At 48.7% G+C, this 21048-nt stretch overlaps 9 protein-coding genes across 9 annotated transcripts; 5 read left to right on the top strand and 4 right to left on the bottom strand.

Annotated features, from left to right (window-relative positions):
• The first annotated feature begins 818 nt into the window (after positions 1-818).
• On the top strand, positions 819-1825 carry BO80DRAFT_382091 (terpenoid synthase). The gene has a single exon (XM_025716875.1). It carries the CDS (start codon positions 862-864, stop codon positions 1810-1812), a length of 951 nt encoding a protein of 316 aa, XP_025575106.1. The 5' UTR covers positions 819-861; the 3' UTR covers positions 1813-1825.
• A 713-nt stretch (positions 1826-2538) lies between these two features.
• Positions 2539-4822, bottom strand: BO80DRAFT_355705 (dynamin family protein; the record flags this gene model as incomplete). The annotated part of the gene is made up of 4 exons (XM_025715763.1): positions 2539-2926; positions 2977-3728; positions 3789-4385; positions 4445-4822. The coding sequence occupies 4 exons, from the start codon at positions 4820-4822 to the stop codon at positions 2539-2541; spliced, it is 2115 nt and encodes a 704-aa protein (XP_025575105.1).
• Positions 4823-4983: 161 nt separating this feature from the next.
• On the top strand, positions 4984-7434 carry BO80DRAFT_502181 (ankyrin repeat domain-containing protein; the record flags this gene model as incomplete). Its single annotated transcript, XM_025724312.1, has 6 exons — positions 4984-5086; positions 5342-5426; positions 5604-5751; positions 6116-6281; positions 6336-6369; positions 6429-7434. The coding sequence occupies 6 exons, from the start codon at positions 4984-4986 to the stop codon at positions 6979-6981; spliced, it is 1089 nt and encodes a 362-aa protein (XP_025575104.1). The 3' UTR covers positions 6982-7434.
• Positions 7435-8384: 950 nt separating this feature from the next.
• Positions 8385-8961, top strand: BO80DRAFT_445093 (uncharacterized protein; the record flags this gene model as incomplete). Its single annotated transcript, XM_025721474.1, has 2 exons — positions 8385-8475; positions 8537-8961. 2 exons carry the CDS (start codon positions 8385-8387, stop codon positions 8959-8961), a joined length of 516 nt encoding a protein of 171 aa, XP_025575103.1.
• A 660-nt stretch (positions 8962-9621) lies between these two features.
• On the bottom strand, positions 9622-11089 carry BO80DRAFT_475309 (uncharacterized protein; the record flags this gene model as incomplete). The annotated part of the gene is made up of 6 exons (XM_025723206.1): positions 9622-10290; positions 10372-10430; positions 10582-10760; positions 10808-10861; positions 10931-10962; positions 10997-11089. 6 exons carry the CDS (start codon positions 11087-11089, stop codon positions 9622-9624), a joined length of 1086 nt encoding a protein of 361 aa, XP_025575102.1.
• A 2372-nt stretch (positions 11090-13461) lies between these two features.
• BO80DRAFT_407096 (MBL fold metallo-hydrolase) lies at positions 13462-15114 on the bottom strand (the record flags this gene model as incomplete). The annotated part of the gene is made up of 6 exons (XM_025717788.1): positions 13462-13573; positions 13634-13899; positions 13957-14218; positions 14612-14742; positions 14826-14856; positions 14906-15114. 6 exons carry the CDS (start codon positions 15112-15114, stop codon positions 13462-13464), a joined length of 1011 nt encoding a protein of 336 aa, XP_025575101.1.
• Positions 15115-15666: 552 nt separating this feature from the next.
• Positions 15667-16754, top strand: BO80DRAFT_425200 (putative short chain dehydrogenase). Its single transcript, XM_025719461.1, has 2 exons — positions 15667-15969; positions 16018-16754. The coding sequence occupies exons 1-2, from the start codon at positions 15690-15692 to the stop codon at positions 16539-16541; spliced, it is 804 nt and encodes a 267-aa protein (XP_025575100.1). The 5' UTR covers positions 15667-15689; the 3' UTR covers positions 16542-16754.
• Positions 16755-17361: 607 nt separating this feature from the next.
• On the top strand, positions 17362-19305 carry BO80DRAFT_382078 (MFS transporter; the record flags this gene model as incomplete). Its single annotated transcript, XM_025716874.1, has 9 exons — positions 17362-17903; positions 17949-18005; positions 18052-18232; positions 18283-18506; positions 18584-18727; positions 18776-18832; positions 18900-19033; positions 19123-19195; positions 19254-19305. Coding segments are annotated over 9 exons (1464 nt in total), but the record flags the coding sequence as incomplete, so codon positions are not given.
• A 283-nt stretch (positions 19306-19588) lies between these two features.
• On the bottom strand, positions 19589-20814 carry BO80DRAFT_475284 (uncharacterized protein; the record flags this gene model as incomplete). Its single annotated transcript, XM_025723205.1, has 4 exons — positions 19589-19783; positions 19853-20204; positions 20256-20590; positions 20638-20814. The coding sequence occupies 4 exons, from the start codon at positions 20812-20814 to the stop codon at positions 19589-19591; spliced, it is 1059 nt and encodes a 352-aa protein (XP_025575098.1).
• Positions 20815-21048: the final 234 nt, after the last annotated feature.

Raw genomic sequence — 21048 nt, 5'->3', positions numbered from 1 at the left:
CCCGAATTGGAGGGAATTAACAAGATACATAGATCAGCCACGTCAGAAACCAAACGCACGAACATAAGTTGACTATTATATGCAGGTGAATGTAAGGCTCCTAAAACCAGACTAAATTTTGACCGTAAAGAGACACCACTGGAAAACGTATCCGCATCTGATTTTAGGTTGCTATGACACAGCCCGTGCTATAGATAATGTAGGTTACACAATGTAGATCATGCTGACTACGGACTAAAAGCCACGCAAGCACCACCTCGATTTTCGCCACCTGAGATCAAGTGGTTGTAGTCATTTCCCAGTGTATGTTTTCGACGGGGCAGTAGCGCAAGGGGCTAAGTGGCAAGAAAACCTCTGATTGTGGACGGTTGTGGCTCGTTATAGCTGGTTACCAATAATTTCAAGATCATATATTAAGGTTATTTATTGATCAATGCAGCTTTATTTTTTCCCGGTATTTGGATCAGCAATTTCCTCTACTTTAATCTTAGTCTGGTACTCTAGTGATTGGTCAATGATCAATGACAATATTGTTCTTAGCATAATAGCGTCGATTTCCTCATCATATCGCTTCTGACCATCAGAGGCCCAAGCCACTTTTTTCTGTCTAGAACTATCTAGGTAACAGTATTTGAACTAATATTTTCTTTTTCCTTCCAAATTTTCAGCCATCTTCTTTGGCCATTGATGGCCATTTGTAATTATTCCTAGCTATTAGAATTACTCAATTTTGAAAGACATCAAGAATGAGAATTCATAGATATATACGGTATTGTTTACCAAGGCGCTCGGGCTATAAGAATCCTCTTCTTCATCACCTCGGATTTCCCCCACCTATCATGGCCAAGTGGTTTGTAATTTATGGATGACCAAATTCCTCCCATAATGTCCACAAGTGCCCAACCTGAACGTTTCTTTACCTTGGTATCTTCATTTCTGAAAAATGTTTTCTTGTCCATTCCCAAAGTGCCAGATGATGAACCCTTTGATGCAGAAGTCCTCAACCACTTTAAGCTGTCTGGACTGCCATCGGACGATGTTCACAAATATTCCAAAGCAGCAGGTTTCATTGCCCGGTGCTTCTACCCACACTTGAATCGCGAGACGCAATTATCGATTGGAGTGTGGACCGCGTACATTTTCTCAATGGACGATCTATGTGAGGGAACCGAGTTCAGGGAAAAATTGAAGAATCACCGTGACTACATGTTTGGAAACCGTCATGCCCAGTGGGCTTTTCTAGACGGTTTCTTCTCATCTCTGCATGATCTGTGCGGCAGATACGAGCCTTTTGTGGGAGATATGATCACGAAGTCTTCTCTGGATTACCTCAGTGTGAACGTCCTCGAAGTCGAACAAAATGGGAAATTCAAGGTGGATTCTAATACGCGTCTATTTCCCGCGTTCCTCCGTCAGAAGAGCGCAATCGGCGAGGCATATGCATTCGCCAATTTTCCAAAAGGCGCCTTCGATATCGCGTCTTATATTACCATGATTCCTGACTTAACTCTCGTTGTTGGGCACCTCAATGATGTGGTCTCCTTCTACAAGGAATCAATTGTTGGCGACGAGCAGGACACGACAATGATGCTTGTTTCTGCAGTCGAAGGGTGTTCGGCTTACGAAACACTGGAGAAGACTGTGGGCCAGTGTCTAGATAGCATCCAGAGGATGCGTGCCACCTGTGTTGGTAATGAAGACCTTCAGAATGTGGTGAACAATTTTGTGCAAGGATTTGCTTTCTATCATCTAAAGTTACCTCGTTATCATTTGGAGGACTTTGGTGATTACCGAGAGTGGCTATCTAAATGACATTAAGTTTATCAAATATACATAGAGCTGAAACAGAAAGTTGGTCCACACATAGCTGTGAGAATAAGTTGAGGTGCCTGGTTGGCTGGTAGGCAAGGATCATGTGTTCTGATCACTTTGGCTATTACTACCAAGGTGTTCTTCTTCCGCTTTCTAGTCATAGCCTAGATAGTGATTCCGCGGATATCGCGGAAGCTGGCATGAGAGGATGCTCCCCCATTGAAGCTCGTCACCGAGAGTCAAAATGTTTAGAGACACAGGCCAAATTGAGGATCAGGAGGCTGTGGCGTTATTTCAGTTGAGGAACGTGAGATCAAGCTTCGGCCGTGGGATTGAATATCCAAGACTTTTCGGAGACTTTTCGGCTGTGTAACTGGAGACACAGTGGAATAGACGTGCGCTAGCATGGTCGCTCGTATAGAAGCCGCCGGCATGAACCAGTTTAAGGTCGGAATTCGAGCTCGTATGTCGACTGTAGAGGAGCGAATTGGAACCTATGCACGGAGCAAAGTCAGCGTCCACCCGCTTCCTGACAGCGTCAGCTTTACCGATGCCGCCCATGACGGCCTGCACGACTCGAAGATGACACAATGCCAGGCATAATGTATCATCCTTTGGTTGTAGAAAAGATCAGGTTCTTACTCTTAGGTGCTTCCAGATGAACTCAGTAAAATAGGTACATGCAAACAAATCCTGCAATTTATGGATAACAAATTTTAGGTAAAGTCACCGTAGAATCATCTTTGCAGTTTGCAAATCTCGGATTTCCTTCTCCAACTGCTGCCGAATCCTTTGCTGTCTCGGTTCCTCGCCGGCGATCTCTTTCAATTGTTCCACAGAAAGCCCACTCACAAGAGTGGGTGAGAATAATTTCATAGGTGTGTCAGGGCCGCTTATCAGATGATACCCTGTTGCTTGCATACATATATTGTCCACAAAGCGCTTTCGGGCGACTTTGTAGTACGATTGAAGAATATCGTGGAGGGCTTGAATAGTGTGCTCGAAGTTGCTCATATGTCGCTGGTAGTGCAGGTCTTCCACACGTACCACCCTCCCATGAGAACAGTCGTCAAATGCCTTTCCCTCTATTGCCGAAGCTGCGCGACTTTGGCGACTGAGAAGAATTAGATCTGATAGGAGAGGGCGGAAGCGACAATAACCTACCACTTCTCGAGTGTATCGTTCAAATAATGGTTCAGAGTCGTCGGCGTTCCCGTACGCTCCACAAAAAGCAAGAAATCAACCTTGGCGATCCCTTTCTGGTACGTTTCCAGCAGCCTGTCCATCAGAAATGATTGAACATTGTGACACAATCGAGCATCAGGGCAAGCTCGGTTCAATGCGCGGACGATAAACTCGTGAACCATGATGATTATGTCGCTTATATATCCCTTGGCGAGCGCCACCCATTTTTTTGACTGGCTTTTCATCATCGTCGACAGAAGAGTACCGTTAAAGGTCCCGATTTCGAAACCCCGCGAGGCCCTATACAGCTCCTCTATCCATGAGTGAATACCCCCACGAAGAGGGAAGCTTACTGAGGCAGGCTCATCGACAATACCCTCCAGGTCTCCCACAGTGTCGACCTTTCTCGTTAGGAGATCTCCGTCAGGAGACGTCTGGTCTTCTACCGAGGCGCCTAATCCGAAATGATGCTGATGTCCCCATTGTGCAACGTCATCGGAAAAGTTGTCATTTCTGTTCACCACCCTTGTAGCTAACCTTAAGATTTCATCATCTTCAAATGCATCATCTGCGCCGTAGTTCGAATTCAGCGCGTGCGACACGATAGTTTGGAATGATGACATGACATCGACGAGGTAACTCCGTTGCTGTTCAGGTGTTGTGCGCTCCGCTCCAAGGATGTGTAGTTTGTCTTGGCAGTCCTTCAGCTTCTTCACAATCTCCAATTTTACCTAGAGGGGGATCAGCAGGGGTCCACACAATAGAAGAGACAGCGGAGAAGGCGAGGCTACCAATGGAAAGGCGTTGCGTGCATTTGTCGTCACAGTCTCCTGCAGACGAGCCCGCAATGTTTGAATGCCTAGTTTGTCCGACCCGACTGTACACCATGGATGCTGCCTCAGGGTGTTTTCCTCTAAGACACTCCGGGATCTGTCCTTTTCCTGGAGGTCGCGTTGGCCTAGATTTCGCACAAGGATCCATCCTAATTTCATCGGCATAGTTCTGCCCTCCAGAATATCAATGACCTTAGACTCGGCGCCTTTGTCGACTAGATCCGGTTTGGTGATGACTCCAATGGTTCTCTCGCCATGGGGATCCTGCTCCCGAGCCATTTCAATAATTTCCTGTGTGGCGATGTCAACATTTGCAGGCACAACAGTGAGCATGATAGAGCGAGGGTTTTTCATGTAAGATTGCACCATCTCCCGGACCATTTCCTTGTCCTCTTTTGTCGTTAGCCCTGGTGTCGTGTTTCGAAAAATACCCGGAACATCGATAACACTTAGGTGATCTTCATCGGGACCGGAGATCTGCAATCTCAAGACGCTGTCCGAGAACGTCGGTAGACCATCACCTTCGGTTGTAGAGAGCCCCAGTAGGGCATGGACCTTATATTAGCACCGCGGGTAAGTTTACGGTTGGCTCATGTGAAGACAAATCAGCTTACATCCGCCATTAACTCACACAGGGAATTTGGTGTAAGATTATGTATATCTTCCGCAACCCATTCTCTTAATTGTGCTGCTCGCTCCTCAGGCTCATTCGGTCCTGGAATGATAGATGCTGTAATCGTCCTTGGGCCATCGTTGGTCCGGCGGAAGATGATCTGCGTGGCGTGCCTCGTACAAAGGCCACTGTCCCGTGGAAATGTAAACAATGTAAGCCCCTCTAGTACGGAGCTCTTCCCGCTGGATTGATCTCCAATAACAGCGAGCTGAGGAAGGTCGATGTACTCTCCGACATTGCAGGCGAAGAGCTTGTCGATCTTGTCCAACAATGAAGAATCTGCAAGACCTTCGCTTGTCTTCCTGACGTGCTTGGTCATGATGTAAGCGGTTGTTGCATCCCGGGATGTGTGGACAGATTCATGGACGTCCAGAGTAATATATTGTGTTCAATATCCAGAAATCTGGCCATCACCCCTAGTAGTACATCGAGTCTGGGAATGGTATTTGTGGCACTGCATTCTTAATACCATTCAGCAAAATGCACCTACCAACAGAATGCTGTACGGTATATTTACCCGCACACGAATGGCAACACAACTCTCCTTGCATGAACCGCCGTGCTGAAGCCAACAAGATGGCATGTATGAATGTGGATGAAACGGTAACATTTTGTGGAATTTGGTGTAGTGACCCGGGTTAAGCCGCGTACCGTTCAGGGCATAACTATGCCATATTATGCATTTCATACGGGGAAAACCACTATGAGGGGCTGTGGCAAAGAACGTCTAGAAATACTGTAACCAACAACTCTCTTGTGGTGCGGTTTACTCGTCGCCAAGAACACTTACAAGCCCCGAGCCAATCATGATCACTATATCAAAAGTGAAGTAGAGTAGTCTTGCTGGTTCCGACTCTGCTCCGAAAGAGACTTAACTCTTCAACCCTCTACAACGCGCATTGGCCATATGATAGCCCATCCAGGTATGTCATTTGCAGGGGCAGGTTTTTGTGCCCCCGCCCCATCATTCATGCTTCTCAGCATGTGGAATCCTTAGTTGGGTTGCTTGGCAGGTTTCTACGCGGATGGAACCGCCCCAGCCACGAACTGCATCGCATTTGCGAGTCGCTGTAAAAGTCAACTGAAACACTCCAAAGCAGCGTCCTCGCATTTCACTGGTCCCTTGGGGAACAGCCATTCAAGGCGGAATCAGTGGGCATCGGCTACGCCGGGTTGGCTGCCGCACTGGATCGCATGACCAAAGGCCGGTCGGTGATGGGCATCAATAAGGCTAAATCTCTAGAACAGGTATCAAAAGAGGTGGCCACCTCATGGTCGTCAGCGTCAGTTCCCTCGGTGCCCCCCAAAGAGTCCCGAGCACAACGCTCGGGTGAGGGAGAAGATCCTCAGTCCCACGCCGATGACATACTCTCCTCCGTGCTTTCTCTCGACTCCCTTCTTATCGGGAACGACAATGACCAAGATCGTCCTTCTTTGGCCCCCAGTTAACTCTCGTCCTCAGCATCTGCGACCGGATGGGAATCCTGTGCAGACGAGCTCGCGAGCTGCAAGCGGAAATCACCGCACCCCCCGACGACAATATCTCCGGGGATACCCTCACACATCACCGGCTATACGACTCATCAGCTCACCCGCTACACCACACCCCTAGACGAATAGTGGAGCTAGCGCGGCGCGGTTGCGCGGTGTATTGGCCTCTGCCGTCCAAGGGCGGAACCATAAGCTGCTAGAGCAATTACTGGATACTGGGGTGTTGCCGGGTCTCGGGGAGCATATTCATCCGCTGAACGAGGCTGTGCACCGGCACGACTTCGAGGGTATGCAGCTGCTTCTGCAATTTGGTGCGAACCCAAACGAACCTGATTAGCAAGGTAAGACGCCTCTGCTTGTCGCAGTGGACGAGTCGTATGTCGACGGGGCGATCTTACTGCTCAAGTATGGCGCCGATTCCAACTATGCACCAGAAAAAGGACGGGACTCTCCCTTGATTCGGGCGCCATTCGCGACAATCGGGGCGACATCTTGACCCTGCTGCTGGAGCGCGGGGCAAACCCAAACGTCATAGCGTCCGTGTATCCTACTTGGAAATGCATCATTCACAACCGGCTTCATTTCCTGCCTACCTTGGTGGACGCTGGTGCGGATCTTTTTGAGCCACCGGGATTGGTCGAGCTGGCCGTCCAATTCAACAACATTGAAGCCCTGAAGTGGCTGGTTGAGCAGGGAGGCGTGAACGTGAATGACCGCAACGCACAAGGTCATACAGCCTTAACCACAGCCATCCGCGAGAACCGGTCGGAAATGCTTAGCTATCTTCTCGCACATAGAGCCAATCCCGCTCAGCGCGGGCAGGACTGGCCCGTATGCATGGCCGTGCGGTCGCCGACTATATTGCAGAAATTGCTCCCGATGGTTCCTGATCTTTCTGCTCACAAAGTCATCATAGAGATGGCAGTACTAGCCAACCAGTTGGAGAGCATTAAGCTCCTACTAGCCGCTGGAGCTAGTGTTAAGTAGAAGAATGGCGGTGTCTTCTCCCCACTAACGACGGCCTTGCGAGAGCGCCATGTGGATATTCTAAGATTCCTTCTGGAGGAAGGAGGTGCCGATCCAAGTGCCCCCGGTGAACATCTGCCTCTCGTCAAGGCAATCCGCCGTATTCCCAACGGCGATCTTTCCATGATTGAACTTGTGCTTAAAAAGGGTGCCGACCCCAATAAAGCTTACCGGAACGGGAACGCTATAATGCAGGCGATTGAGTACCGGGAGCTACCATTGTTGCACTGCTAGTTAAGAAGGGAGGTGGAGTTGATCCCACGCAGCAAGATGAGACAGGTCAGACTTTTCTGGAAATGGTGGATTCCAGGTGGCCTGAGGCGACGCAGTTCCTTCTTGATCATGCACGTGGCTAGCTTGTAGTTTGTTCTGGATCTTTGAGAGTCTTATGATTATGATATAGGCCTGACTCACATCATAATACTTAGTAATATGAATGTTATGCATCTAATATAGCTAATTATTATGTCTGTAGACCCTTGGGTAGAGTTGCCAAATCGATGACTCCAAGATGCACCCAGGAAAGCGGCCGTTTCAAGTAGGACACCCAGAGCCATGGTGGCTTTTAAGCCGATACGACGGTTAAAAATCGTGACTATGGGGGAGATGAACAATGCCTGTGAGGCGGAGAGACCTCCGATGAAGGCATAATCAAGAGTGCGACTCCCGGGGAACATGAAGTGAGAGGTAAAGAAGGCCAAGAAGACACCGTAGCTCTCAAGGGTGTTAGTGTAATTGGGTGTGACCTAGAAGGTGATGCTAACAGATAGGATCCCCCAATGGTGAGCATTGTTCCAGAACACTGCCAGCACTATCACCCAAGCATATTTGCTGTCCAGTTCAGAGGAGCTCATAGTGCTAGTGTTTTACATCGGCCTTGCTAGCAAAGCTTTGGAGCCACAGCGGGTTTTGTTATTTGAAACGAGCCCCTAGATGACGGATAACGCGGTGTGTATGGAGAGTCTGATATCTAATCTCGGAGGCATATGGGATGTGGGATGTTGTGGGATGCACGTCATGAGAAAAAGCTTCTAGAAAATGTGGAGAACAATATATAGCCAAGCCGTAGAAAAGGAATAAGAGACAGGCATCTATTATCGTTGAGAAAATTAATCATATCTATGTACAACTAGTAGTAGTAGTCAATCATCATGGGCGGAATCCACGATTGTAAGACAATTCCGGTGGGGGGGATAGGGGACAATTGCTTCACTAACGGACCCTGGAGAAATATAAAGCAGGTAAAAGACTACCATAACAGACAATCACCCAGCAACTCAATCGAATCATCTTTTATCATTATAGATACTTTATTTCCCATTTCAAGCCTTTTGAGTTATTAACCTTATAAACCCAAACTCAAAATGGCCCCCTTCCAAGGTTCCGTCTCGGTCACCCACATTACCACCGCCACGGCGATCATCAATATCGAGCGCATCCGCTTCCTCCGACCCAGTATTCTGCCCAGCTGGGTCCGAATACGTCTATGACGGCTGGGCCAAAGCTGACTGGGAAGAATGGGGCTTCAACGGCCACCCTTCAACCTCAACGCTCCGCAGCTTCGAGGGACCCGCACTCCAGCTTCACGATATCCCGCCCATCGACGCTGTCCTCCTCAACCACGAAGACCACGCCGATAACCTTGACCCCCTGGGCCGCCAGCTCCTCGACAGCCGCCGCGTCTATACCACTCCTGATGGTGCCAAGAACCTGTCTCCTCGGCCCGGCGTCGTCGGCCTCCAGCCCTGGCAGACGGTTGAGACGTTCATCAGCGGCAAGCACTTCCGCATCACTGGCACGCCATGCAAGCATTTCCCTGGCGGGGAAGTTACCGGGTTCATTGTTGAGTGTGATTCGTTCGGTGTCAGTGATGATGGGTTGCCGAACGTGGTGTACTTCTCTCGAGACAAGCAAGATTTCTTGATATCCCAACAACAATAACTTCAAAGTAAGTTAGCCACGGACTTGTAACTGAATATAAATACATTATTATCACTTCTCTCTTATAAGAAGATAAAAGGGTAAGATTTGATTACTCCTGAGGGTCGGTATCTATGATAACTTGAGGTCTAAGATATATATATTTCCAGGATGGCATCTCAAGAATATCCATACGGTAGATTATCTCTTAGATAATTGTAAAGAGTTGTGTGATCAATTCTGAGTGGCTTTTTAAATATTGCCTTTTGTAAGAATTACATGAGGTTGTGTGATGAATTTTCAGCCGATGACTAAACAATTTCTTTGACTTTTCTAAGAAAATACTATATCTCATACACTTGTTGAGATAATGCAAACCATGTTCAATGTTAACGTATATTGGTGTGATTAAGCGTATTTTCGAAGTATTTTGCATGCTTACAGTATCAGTACTGCATACGTGTCTTATGTCAACGCTTGTAAAGAGAAGCTTAATGTATCGTGAACCTCATGAAGCAGGCTATACTTCACTGCATAACTATCCAATAGTTATCTGCCATCGCTTACATAATATATATATACTATTAGCTTTATGTTAGCCAACAAAAAACGTGGCTTTAATAGAAGGGATTATAGAAATTTGTGATAATTCAGTTCAATATATATCCTCCATCAAAACCACTACCTCTCCATCCCTTCCCCATCCAACAACCTCCCGCACGATGAGATCCAATTCCCCTCAACACGACCATCCAGCCGCATTCCACGACGACACGCTTCCATCTGCAGCAAATGCGACAGCTCCCAAATTGACTGTGCCACCCAGAGATGCCGAATATCTGGAGGCGGAAACTGTAAATCAGAAATGCGTAATACTTTTCTCCCTTCACCCGTATCCGCTTCACTTTCTAGTATATCGTTTCCGCTCTGACACAGCCGGCAATCTTTATACAATGCCAATCCGAACCGCTTGAGTTCTTCCATCCCGACCCAGATGCAAGTGATGGATTGCATGGTATGATGGTACCGGTTCATCATTTGTGGATAATAGAATATGTTGTTTCGGAGGCAGGTACTCACCAGGAGGGAAAGGATGTGTTGGTCCATGGGGGAGAGAGTGTGTGTTAGGTCGAGGGAGCGTGGAGTGGCGCAGATGCCAGTAATATTATTGCTAATATTGGTGTCAGTATTGCCGTTGCTATTAAGTACAAGCGAAAAGATCAGATATAGGAGGATTGCCTGGTTTGTGGCTACGGGACATCGAGATACGGTTGCTTGCTCTGGTATTGGGTTGTTGACGACGTCGTTGAGTGGTTCTCCTTGAGAAGGAAGGGCGCAAGTCCATCTCTCCTGGCTCCCCGTTAGGCTTTGCCCCCCCCCTTTTTTTTTTTTTTTTTGGCACGTTTGTTGCTTAGAAAGGGGGAGAGTTACCTGCTGCGCTAGTATGGATGGGCCCAGTTTCCGATGCAGGCTGATGGCCACCTCCCGCGCTGAAGACTTGTCACTGACCCATAACCCGATCATGGAGACAGCCTGTAGGAGTAATGGTGGCTCGTCGAATGAGTTGAAGGTGGCATGATGCAGGATGGGCCAATGGGGGTTGGAAATGGGCGAAATAAAGGTGGATATAAGGAGTGAAACGGGTGGTAGAGTCATGGCCTCCGTCAGTGGGGAGGGGAGAGAAAGAAGGCGTTTGATCTTCCGGTGGCTGCGATGTCCGTGAAGATTGAGGTTGCTGGTCGTGTTGTTGAGTTCTTTGGCGGTCGTCATAAACACAGTGCCGTGCCTGGGCGGAACAGCGACTACAGGGAGCGCCTCCACTGCAGCGGATTTGAGCTAGGCGACAGCGCCGGCATCCTCGATATACCCGAACGGCTCTTGTGGCCCGTGATCGAGACGGATATGGAGACGAAGGGAGTCACTTGATTGAAGAGCGTCAGAGGATTACCTACATATTTCTGCTGCTAAGAAATAGTAAATATATACGCACCTTCTAGAGAATCTTCGGGCGCAAAGCGGACACTCACGGGCCAATGCACCCGTGTGCTATCCTAACACGGCGATTCTGGTGTTCTTTTCGCCGGAAGCTGGAGGTGCAGCTGGAAATTCGACATTTGAAGCGATTTTGAATAGTACGTAATGAAGACATTTCTTTTCCCGAAATTAGAGGTTCGGTTGTGAGAGTAAAAGACTCGATGGAGGTGATGTTCATCCCACCAGCCCCACAAACCCTTTAACTCCATCCCACCGGATCCCTCCGAGTGGCCAACTGAGTAATCCCAAGATTGTTCGAGCTTATGAATTCGAATAGGGGCCCCACACGCGATAGGCTCGGGGGTTAGTGCAGGAGTCTCAAACTGGAGCTGGAAAAAGTACAGATACATGTAGAAAAACCTTTAATCCAGAATGAACGTATACACGTAATCTGATGTTAAAGTCACTAAATAATCTACTTCTAATACTCAATGAGTCTACGTGTGGTTACGAAACGGTATTGAATCACCCCTACAACATCCTAAAGACCTACTTATCTTAGTTTAAGTAGATAAAATAGGCTCATTCTAGTTCCTTCGAAATCAAGACTGACTCATCTGACATTTGGTCATCGGTCTCAAGTGTTAACGTCAACTAGAGCTTATTTAGTATTGGGAATTCTCTGAAAACGCCATATTACCGAGTTTACTAAGTTCTGAACCTGCCACGTGTGAGATTCTAACCGAAATCTAGTCAACGCATCCAATTTCAGTCTATGGCAGAATCAGGAAAATCCATTCAAGAGTGTCTGGTGTCATCTCCTAACGAAAGATTCCGGAATACACTCTGTAAGCCGCGGTTTAACCGAAACAATCAACAAGCGAAATAATTCACGCAGAGACTCGGGGCAATGAACTAGCACGTTCGGAATGAACTTTTCGGCTAGTCTAAAATCTAACGCTCCTAATCAAAAAGTCATTTCAAACACAGCGCTTGGGAACATCCTGTAGCATCCCACATTCTACCCCAGTACCCCTACTAATCCAGCGGTTCGGAACCACTCGACCTTAGATCCTCTGATCCAGAGAATAAGATTTATATAAATATAATTCATATAGACTATAAGAATAGTAAATTTATTATATATCTTATATTAATAATTTAATTTTGTCACGGTGCCTGCCTGCCTGCCTACCTAAACCCGTGTGGTTGCCTGAATCCTACCTGAATCCTGTTCCTGAATACTCTTATATAGCGTGCGCAGTGTAAAGCCATTGGCTTTACATCCTAGTTCTTTTGCTGATAGTGCAGCGGGAAGTACCTGGAATGCGCACCCAGTATGCCCCGTGACAGTTATAGCCTAGATAGCAAATACAACCAACATCTTCAACCCCCTGAGCTGTAGCTCACAACAGAATATGCTAGGTCCTGTTTTCAATCACCATGACCTCAGATTGTGTAAGAGACTAAACAGGCTAGAAGTTTCACATGATTTCCTTCTCAGTGAGTCGGCATATCTTCAAGTTCCTTTCACAACGCTCATCATGCACACCATCCCTGTAGAGGTTGTCATCCAGATATTCGGGGAGCTCCCTCTTTCTGATGCGCTTCATCTGGCCGCGACTTGCTGTTGACTCTGCCAGATCTTGGATGAAAGCACGCCGAGGATTTACAGGCGCCTACGCAGACAGATCCAATGTGAAAGATATGCGAGAGTCTTATTTGCAGATTAATAGAGTCTACTATCTGATTCATTTTCCGTGACTATTAATAAATTTTTATAATTACAGCGGAACTCCCGTATCATGGAAAAAGTAATCAGGGTATTTAATCGTGATATTATATAGAATATCCAGAATAAGTATATTAATTAAGTACAGCACTTATACAAGGTCTTAGCTAAACTATCTATCTCTTAGTTCCCCTTAAAAGCATTAATAATAAATTCTATGGAGGAAAACCACGTCCATTACATTTAACTCTAATAGAGCGTCATTGGTTTACCTGAAGCTACATTCAGTCTAGAGTCTTTTATATCTGGATCCACTATCTTAGTAATAATAGTATCAAAGTATGCTGCTGAAGTATTTATACCAGGTCTATAAGATGATTGATTTTAACTAGCTAATTAATAATGAGATGGAATCTCCAGCCATTGACGAGAAATGACGTGAACTTCTTAAAAAAGTCTATATATATGTCCGTAGTCTATATCTTCACATCCATAAGCAGGATTACATTGATTTCTCGGGGAACAGTATTTCTATGCAGACACGCGGGTATATAGTTATATAGGACCATTGCCAGCTAGACCTGAAGAAGATCGTTTACTACCAGTGGCGAGATCCAGGGAAGAAGCTTGTTAAGGAGGAAGAGGTGTGGGACCATACGACTGATGAAGAATGAGCCTATGTTTTTATATACTATGAATGATGGTAGAAGAACAAAATATAATTCCAGCCTTAACATCCCAGGACGTTCTCATCGCCCCGTTTCAGCACTCAACCAGAGAAAAGAGAACACTACCCGCCAATTGCACCCTTGGTACTACACTTTCTCACCCCCCACATAAAACCGATACTCGTCACCCCGATCCAGGTAGACTACCTGGCCATCCAACCCCGCCTCTTTCACCTGGTTTTGGAAATCACCCAACGAGCTAGCCATCACATCATAGTCATCAGTATGAATGGGAATCGTCACCTGTGGTCGAATCAACCGCATCAATTCCACTCCCTGTTTAGCATCCATCGTCACCATCATTGCCAGCGGCAACATGGCAGGAGACGGTACTGTCGTGCCGCCCAAATGCACCAGCATTAGATTAATAGCCTGACCGTCGTACCGCCGTGGGATCTCCTTCAACTCGTCGAAAATTAACGTGTCCCCTGAGATGTAGATGCGATACCCAGGCTCGAAGTCAGCGGTTGTGCCGCCATGGTTGCCATAGCCGAGTTCAAGCATCCAGCCGTTGGTCGGGGGAATCTATAGTCTGTCAGTGTCATTCATTCCCAACCAGCAGAGAAAAGTGATAAATCTCACCGCCCCCACCACTTCGTTCAACTTTTCAAGGGGTTTCCCCATCGGTATATGCTTCCCGGGCATACCGGTCACCCTCAACCGGGGGCGTCTCCCGGTCTTATCAGCTTTAATATCAACCAATGCTTGGTTATACACATCCACGGCGGCAACCTGTGTAAATGAGTCTTCACCTTTCGCTGTTAGAATCGACTGCGCGTGAGGTGTAGTGATGATGGGGAGGTCCCGCCGTAGGGAGGCTTCCACATGTCGGTCAAAGTGGTCTCTGTCGAGGTATCAGCCTTCCACCACTACTTTTTATACAGCGATAAAAACAACCAAAAAAAATAGCAGTCACGCTATTTAGCACACACTCGGGGTGACAAAAATAAAAAAACATACAACAGAAGGGATTCGCTGGTGGTCACCCACCCAACTACTAACCTCCCGGCGTGTGGCTTAAGTACGGCTGAGCGGACGGGAAGCCCTGTTCTCCACACCCTATGGTCGTATGTGCTGGTTTTATGGCCAGAACAAATGATAGTCTCCATATCGCATACTGTACCGATCATCCTTATCATGATCTGAGGTCCCTCGACCCAAGCAAGCCGCAACGCAAAACCAACAGAAGCAAAAGAGAGAAAGGCCAAAAAGAAATAGAAAAGCAATCAATACTTACTCGTGATAATGCGACAACAACATCAAATCTACCGGCGGTAAAACCTCCAGATCCACTGCCGGATTTAATTTGCGCACAGAGGTCACCCCCGGACCGAGGTGGACGTGGTCTCCGGCGTGCAGGAAGTTGGGCTGTTTGCTCTTGGTTAGATACGACCAAATTCAAGAGATAGTATAGCTCGAGCTGGGGCATAATAACTTGGGTGTTAACGTACATCAGTCATGATACGGATACCGTGCCATTGTCTTTATGGAAGAGTCAGTATGGTCTTAGTGAACAAGAGTGAAATCGTACATAATTGTGGTCGCATTTCCGACAAAGTAGACCGATGCATTCTCTTCAGCTGAAGTGCTGGGGTGAGTTTTAATGGCTTTGGCTGGAGGAAGATTAGTCGGGATGGAGGATGAGGTGTGGTGGTGATGCCTGGTGGGTGGTTGGGGGTGAGTTGGGTCGAGGGTCAGGATTTGGGAGGAGGATTTCGAGCTGGGGCTCGTGAGGGCCATTTTGATTTTTGGCTTGATACTATTGCTGTACTGGAGAAGTAAAACATCGCGGTCGTTGAGGGAGAGTGGATGATTTCTACGTAGTATTGGTAAAGCTGTCGCACGGGTGACGTCAAACTGACCTACTCTGTTCTCTCACTACATCTCAAGCAACCGCCCCACGAATGATTGTTGTGTACTAAATAGCACGGCAAAGACAATTGAAGTGGTATATTTCTTGGCCACGATGCATATGCTGGAGCCATACTCGGAGCCTCGTCACTCTTGACCTACTGTGTGGCAACGTCGTTAGTGCATCAGGACATTGCGTTAATGACTAGAAAACCATGTGGATGATGGATCTACTCTCCCAGGATGGAGCAAGGGTTCATGAGAAATATCGGAATTACAGACATGGAGTCCTCGCCATGTGTTATGGGAGGAATAAGGTCGCCGGAAATCAGGCCGGAGACCGAGCCGCACCTAGTCTGTTATCTCCGCAGGATTCACCAACTCTACCTATTTATACTCAATCACGGTCGCTCCTTGCCCTGACTATTTTCATTCCATTGTCTTCTGTATATCCATTACTCGCCATGTCGAAAATCGTCCTCATCACCGGCTCCAACACGGGCATCGGCCTCGAGATTGTCAAGGCCCTCGCGGGGGCCAGCAAGCCCTATACCATCCTCATGGGTGGACGAACCCCACAAAAGGTGCACGATGCTATCTCAACTGTTCAGAAACAGCTCCCTACGACTTCGAGCACATTCACTCCAATCCAAGTGGACATCGAATCAGATGCCTCCATTGACCAGGCCTTTGCTGAGGTGCAGTCCAAGTACGGCAAACTAGACATCCTCGTCAACAATGCCGGTACGTCCCTTACTCCTGTCTTTGTATAACACCCCTTAACTCTTTCAGGCGCCCATTTCGACCAACAGCTCATCACCGGCAAACTCGCCATCAGCGCCCGGGAGATGTGGAACAAAACGTGGAACGTCAACACCACCGGAACGCATATCCTGACCTCAACCTTTGCTCCTCTCTTGCTACAGGGCTCCGATCCTCGCCTGCTATTTATCACCTCGGGCACATCCACTCTAGCGGGGACGGAGGACCCAGCGATCCCCTTGAACTGGGTTCCCCCCAAGGGCTGGCCCAAGACAGGCTTCAATGCGCCTGCTTACCGCAGCGCCAAGACCGGTCTGAACATGCTTATGCGCGAGTGGTATCGTTGGTTGAAAGAGGATGGTGTCAAGGTGTTTGCCATCTCGCCTGGGTATTTGGCCACAGGATTGGGCGGTGATCCAGATTTCTCGAGGAGGATGGGGGCTCAGGATCCGGCCAGTTCGAGTGTGGGTTCGTTCATTCGCAGTGTTATTGAGGGTCAGCGGGATGCCGATGCGGGAAAGGTGATTAACAAGGATGGCGTCCAGGAGTGGTAGTTTGGCGGATTCTAAGCAATCTGTTGGGTGGTAGTTTTGACATGGACGCTGGTCACTGTTCGTTTGTAGAATAAATCCTTAGATAGACAAATCTCCCTTCACTGTTTACTTGAGCACGATAGTGTAAGCGGCTAGCTGGTGAATTGCAAAGGAGACTGGCAGACCTATATAGACAGTCCTGGGTGGGGAACATCTTACCGGATGGAGTACGATGGAAGTGATGCCTATCCTCATGACCAAATCATATCGGTCTCTGTGTCAGTATAGCCTTCTATTGCTCCCATCTTGAAGTTGAAGGCTGGACGAGTTCCGAGTGCCAACACCAAGCTATAATCAATAGTTGGCGTATGCTTTATAGATCAATTGCCCATATCTAGAACGCAAATATACACTGATAATAAGGAAAGGTACTGGTCTCTTCCTGGCCATCGGGAGATTGTCGTCGGTCCAATGCCCTAATCCACGATTTTGTACCACCCTCCCACCACCGTACCTATGAGGTCCTCCTCTACGTCGTACATCTCAACTAGCTCGGCTTATTTCATGACAACGACATCCTCATGGCTCACATGATAGCGACATCTCTGACGCGATAGGGTGGTTGACTTCGCTCCCGCGTGCCGCAACCCTACGAGATGCCAAAATCCGGTTCCGAGCAGCCGTGGCGCCCAACACCCCAACAACCCGGTTTTCTCGATGCTTATCCTCGCAGTGGGAAGAATAATCGCCCGAGGTAGGCTTACTCTTCCTCTCAGCACCATGAGTGCCCCACTACGAACGGTCACCATCCTCCCTGGCCCGAGATGTGATGCCTTCCACCATGGTGCAGGCTGAACCCAGTGTTCAGGAGGTGAGTCTCCCCGCCAGAGATGGGGCGCAGTACCAGGATGAGTATGAGGTACACTGGGACGAGGATGATGCCGCCAACCCACATACCATGAGTTCGAAGAGCAAATGGGCCATCGTGATTCTCGTCTCGTCCATGACACTCTGCGTCTGTGTCACGAGCTCCCTCTACACGACTACCTACCACCAGATCATGGTTGAATTCAACTGCTCTCGGACCGTCGCAACTCTCGGACTGAGCTTCTATATTGCTGGGCTTGGATGGGGACCGATGGTTATGAGTCCTTTGTCCGAGTTCTACGGTAGAAGACCGATTTACCTCGTTTCGCTGCCTCTTTTCGTTATATTCCTCGTCCCCTGTGCCGCGGCCCACAATATACAGACCATGTTAGTCGCAAGGCTCTTGGATGGGCTCGCCGGAGCAGCCTTTACGTCGGTCGCAGGGGCCACAGTGGGTGATATGTACAGCAAGAGCACTTTGCATAGTCCGATGCTGGTATATACGGCCTCACCATTGTATGACCATCTCTTTCGTTGTTGATCGCGACTGACTCTCGGTAGCACAGGGGCTAGTTTGGGTCCTGTACTTGGTGGATTGATAAACAGTTGGGCTTCATGGTAGGTACGTTGACATAGCCAATACCATGGAGACTGATACCTACAGGCGGTGGTCATTCTACTTCCTGCTCATCTGGTCAAGCGTGCAATCTATCCTCGTCATGATATTTGTCCCTGAAACCTATCACCCCGTGCTGCTGCGCAATCGAGCTCGCAAACTGCGCCAGGAAACCGGGGATGAGCGATGGCGAGCCCCGATCGAAAAGATGGATCGCTCTGTGCTGAAGGTATACTTGCACCTATTCTATGTCATACTCGCTAACTCATTCTCAACTAGACAGTCCTACGCTCCCTCTATCGCCCGTTCATGCTCCTCATTCTCGAACCAATGTGTCTCAACCTCTGCATCCTGTCCGCCATCGCCCTCGGCGTTCAATACCTCTTCTTCGGCGCATTCGGGGTGGTCTACGGCAACGCATATAATTTCAAACTCTGGCAGTCAGGACTGGCCTTCTTGGGCCTTTTGGTGGGAATGATCCTTGCCGTTGTGATTGATCCGTTGTACGTGAACCCTAGGGATATAACCGCATGCACGTCACTTCGCATGCCTTTTACATTCCAATGGTAACATCCAACAGATGCTGCAAAATCTACCCCTACTTCTCCAACCAGCCTGGCGAACAAGACACCACAGCAGACAAAGAACCCGAGTCTCGTCTTCCCCCCGCCGTCATCGGGGCACCGCTTCTCACAATCGGACTATTCTGGTTCGGATGGACCGCGTAAGCCCATCCCCTCCACCACCAGACCCCAGATTCTAACCTCACCAGCACCCCCTCAGTCCACTGGATCGTCCCCATCATCGGCAGCGGCATCTTCGGAGCCGGGTACGTCCCCCCTCATACCCCCTCTCCCCCATGACCTTCCCGCGTAATTCCAAACTCACACAAACAGCATGATCTTCGTATTCCAAGGTATATTCACATTCTTCGTTGACGCATACCCCCTCTACGCCGCTAGCGCTCTCGGCGCGAACAGTTTCACGAGAAGTACCTTTGCCGCGGCGTTTCCGCTCTTCGGTGTCGCTAGTGAGTTGTCTGATTCCTTCCCTTCTTCCCTGCCCCCATGTGATATGTGATATGTGATGTGTGGGACGCCCGATGACGATTACACTCAGTGTACCATAAATTGGGGGACCAGTGGGCGACGTCGCTTTTGGCGTTTTTGAGTCTGGTGATGGCGCCGTTTCCGTGAGTGATGCATTGTAAAATTTGTAGGGAGGGGTGGGGGATGGGCTGACGGGTATAGGTATATTTTTTTGAGGTACGGGAAGAGGATTAGGAGGAGGAGTCGGTTTGCGACGAAGAAGTGAGGGGGGAGCATGTGCTTGGGGTATAGTGTGGGAGGTTGTAGATGGAGATGAGGCATAGTTAGGAGTTAGGTGAGAATGAGAAGGTCGATTTAGTTGCAATCTAGACCTCGCTAAGGTAAACCAAAAATACAAGCAGTAGTACATATGTAGCCACTAATAAACACACTAGCTCAAACTTTTGTATCCAACTCTTTCACCATATTCCATATTGACACTCGTAAACCTAGTAAAAAACTCACGACAACGAATAACGACGGATGACAGACCAATTCTACAGCTTAACACTAGCCATAACCACCACCGGATGCCCAATCTCAATCCCCTGCCGATGCGCCCTCAACGCCGTCACCGCATCTAACCGATCCGGCAACAGCTCATTCTCAATCTGCATGGCCCGAAGGCCCGCCCCAGCGGGTGTCAAATCACCGAATACCTGCTCTAGAATACTCGTGCGATAAAAGTAGAACTGTGCATATCATTAGCCAACGTCCCCTATCCCAAGGACTCATATTCCAAGAACTGAATGTGATCTTACCGGCCCCAACCCCCTCTCCTGTGCCTTCGCATACCCCCCAATCACCTCATCTGGTTCACTTTGCACTTTCCACGACATGGAGAGAATTCGCCCCGTGAAGCCGGCTGCGGAGGCGAGGCGGAGCATCGTGTCAAGGGGGACGCGGCCGCCCATGCTGGAGAGGAGGACACCGGTTTTGCTAAGGAGGTTGAAGGTTCGGGCTTGGAGGAGACAAATGTAGTGGAGGTCTAGGAGGGCTGCGGAGACGAATAGGGGGCAAACGCTGGAGATGTCGCCGGACTCGAAGTAGGTGGAGGAGGTTTGGCCGTCCAGGAGGTTGGCGTCGTCGGGGAGAGGGATGTTGGGGAGGTTCCTGTTGGCTTGAGTCGGGGGTCTGGTTGGGTGGTAGTGGAGGGGGGCTTACTCGTAGATCAAGCCGAAAGGCGCCTGGCCTCGAAGAGGCACTAGGCATTCGCCAGAGAGACCGACAGCGTCCTTTGCGACGGACTTTATTCGGTCGTCGGCTTTGTCGGTGGCGGATAGGACATTAGCTTTGGCCTTGGTGACGACCTCGTCGTGGAGGTCGGTCATGGCGATGCTGTGGAGGTGAGGGAAAACATCCAGTGCGGCGATAACGTCGGTGCCAGAACCAGTGCCGATGGTCGCGAAGCGGTGCACGGGGCCAAAGTTGGCGGCTTGGAATGCTTCGAATGAATTGAAAGCAGCGGTTACTGCCCAATCGGCTCGGGGGTTGTGAATCTGGAAGGTTGTTGGTATACGGAAGGTTGAAGGGCAGGGAGGGGTACCTTTGGCTGGTAGCTAAGGTCTGACAGCGAGATGTTGAACTTGCGGTTCACGCGCTGTGGTCCGATGCCATAGAATGCCTTGAAGTCGACAACATTTGTAGTTGGCTCCTCGGCAATGACCTGCTTGACATCGTTACTGATGTTGCAGGGCTCTTCTTCGACAAAGACGGGTGCCATTGTTGATGGTGTAGCGCTGTTCAGGAATTTGATGGAATGCTGATGATTGACGATCTTGATGAAGTTTGATGAATATGAAATGGAAATGTGATCGTGAGTGCCTCTTTCTTGAAGAAGTGTTTCTATAAGAGCGAAATCTACCACCTGCACAAGTGTGACAAAACTATTCTTCGAAAGTTACGTGACTCATATTCCACTCAACCAAGGAGATCATAGAAGGTCCATATAGAATGA

The sequence above is a fragment of the Aspergillus ibericus genome (genome assembly GCF_003184845.1).
Source record: "Aspergillus ibericus CBS 121593 unplaced genomic scaffold BO80scaffold_20, whole genome shotgun sequence".
NCBI lineage: Eukaryota > Fungi > Ascomycota > Eurotiomycetes > Eurotiales > Aspergillaceae > Aspergillus > Aspergillus ibericus.
This window is presented reverse-complemented; position numbering and strand designations above follow the sequence as displayed.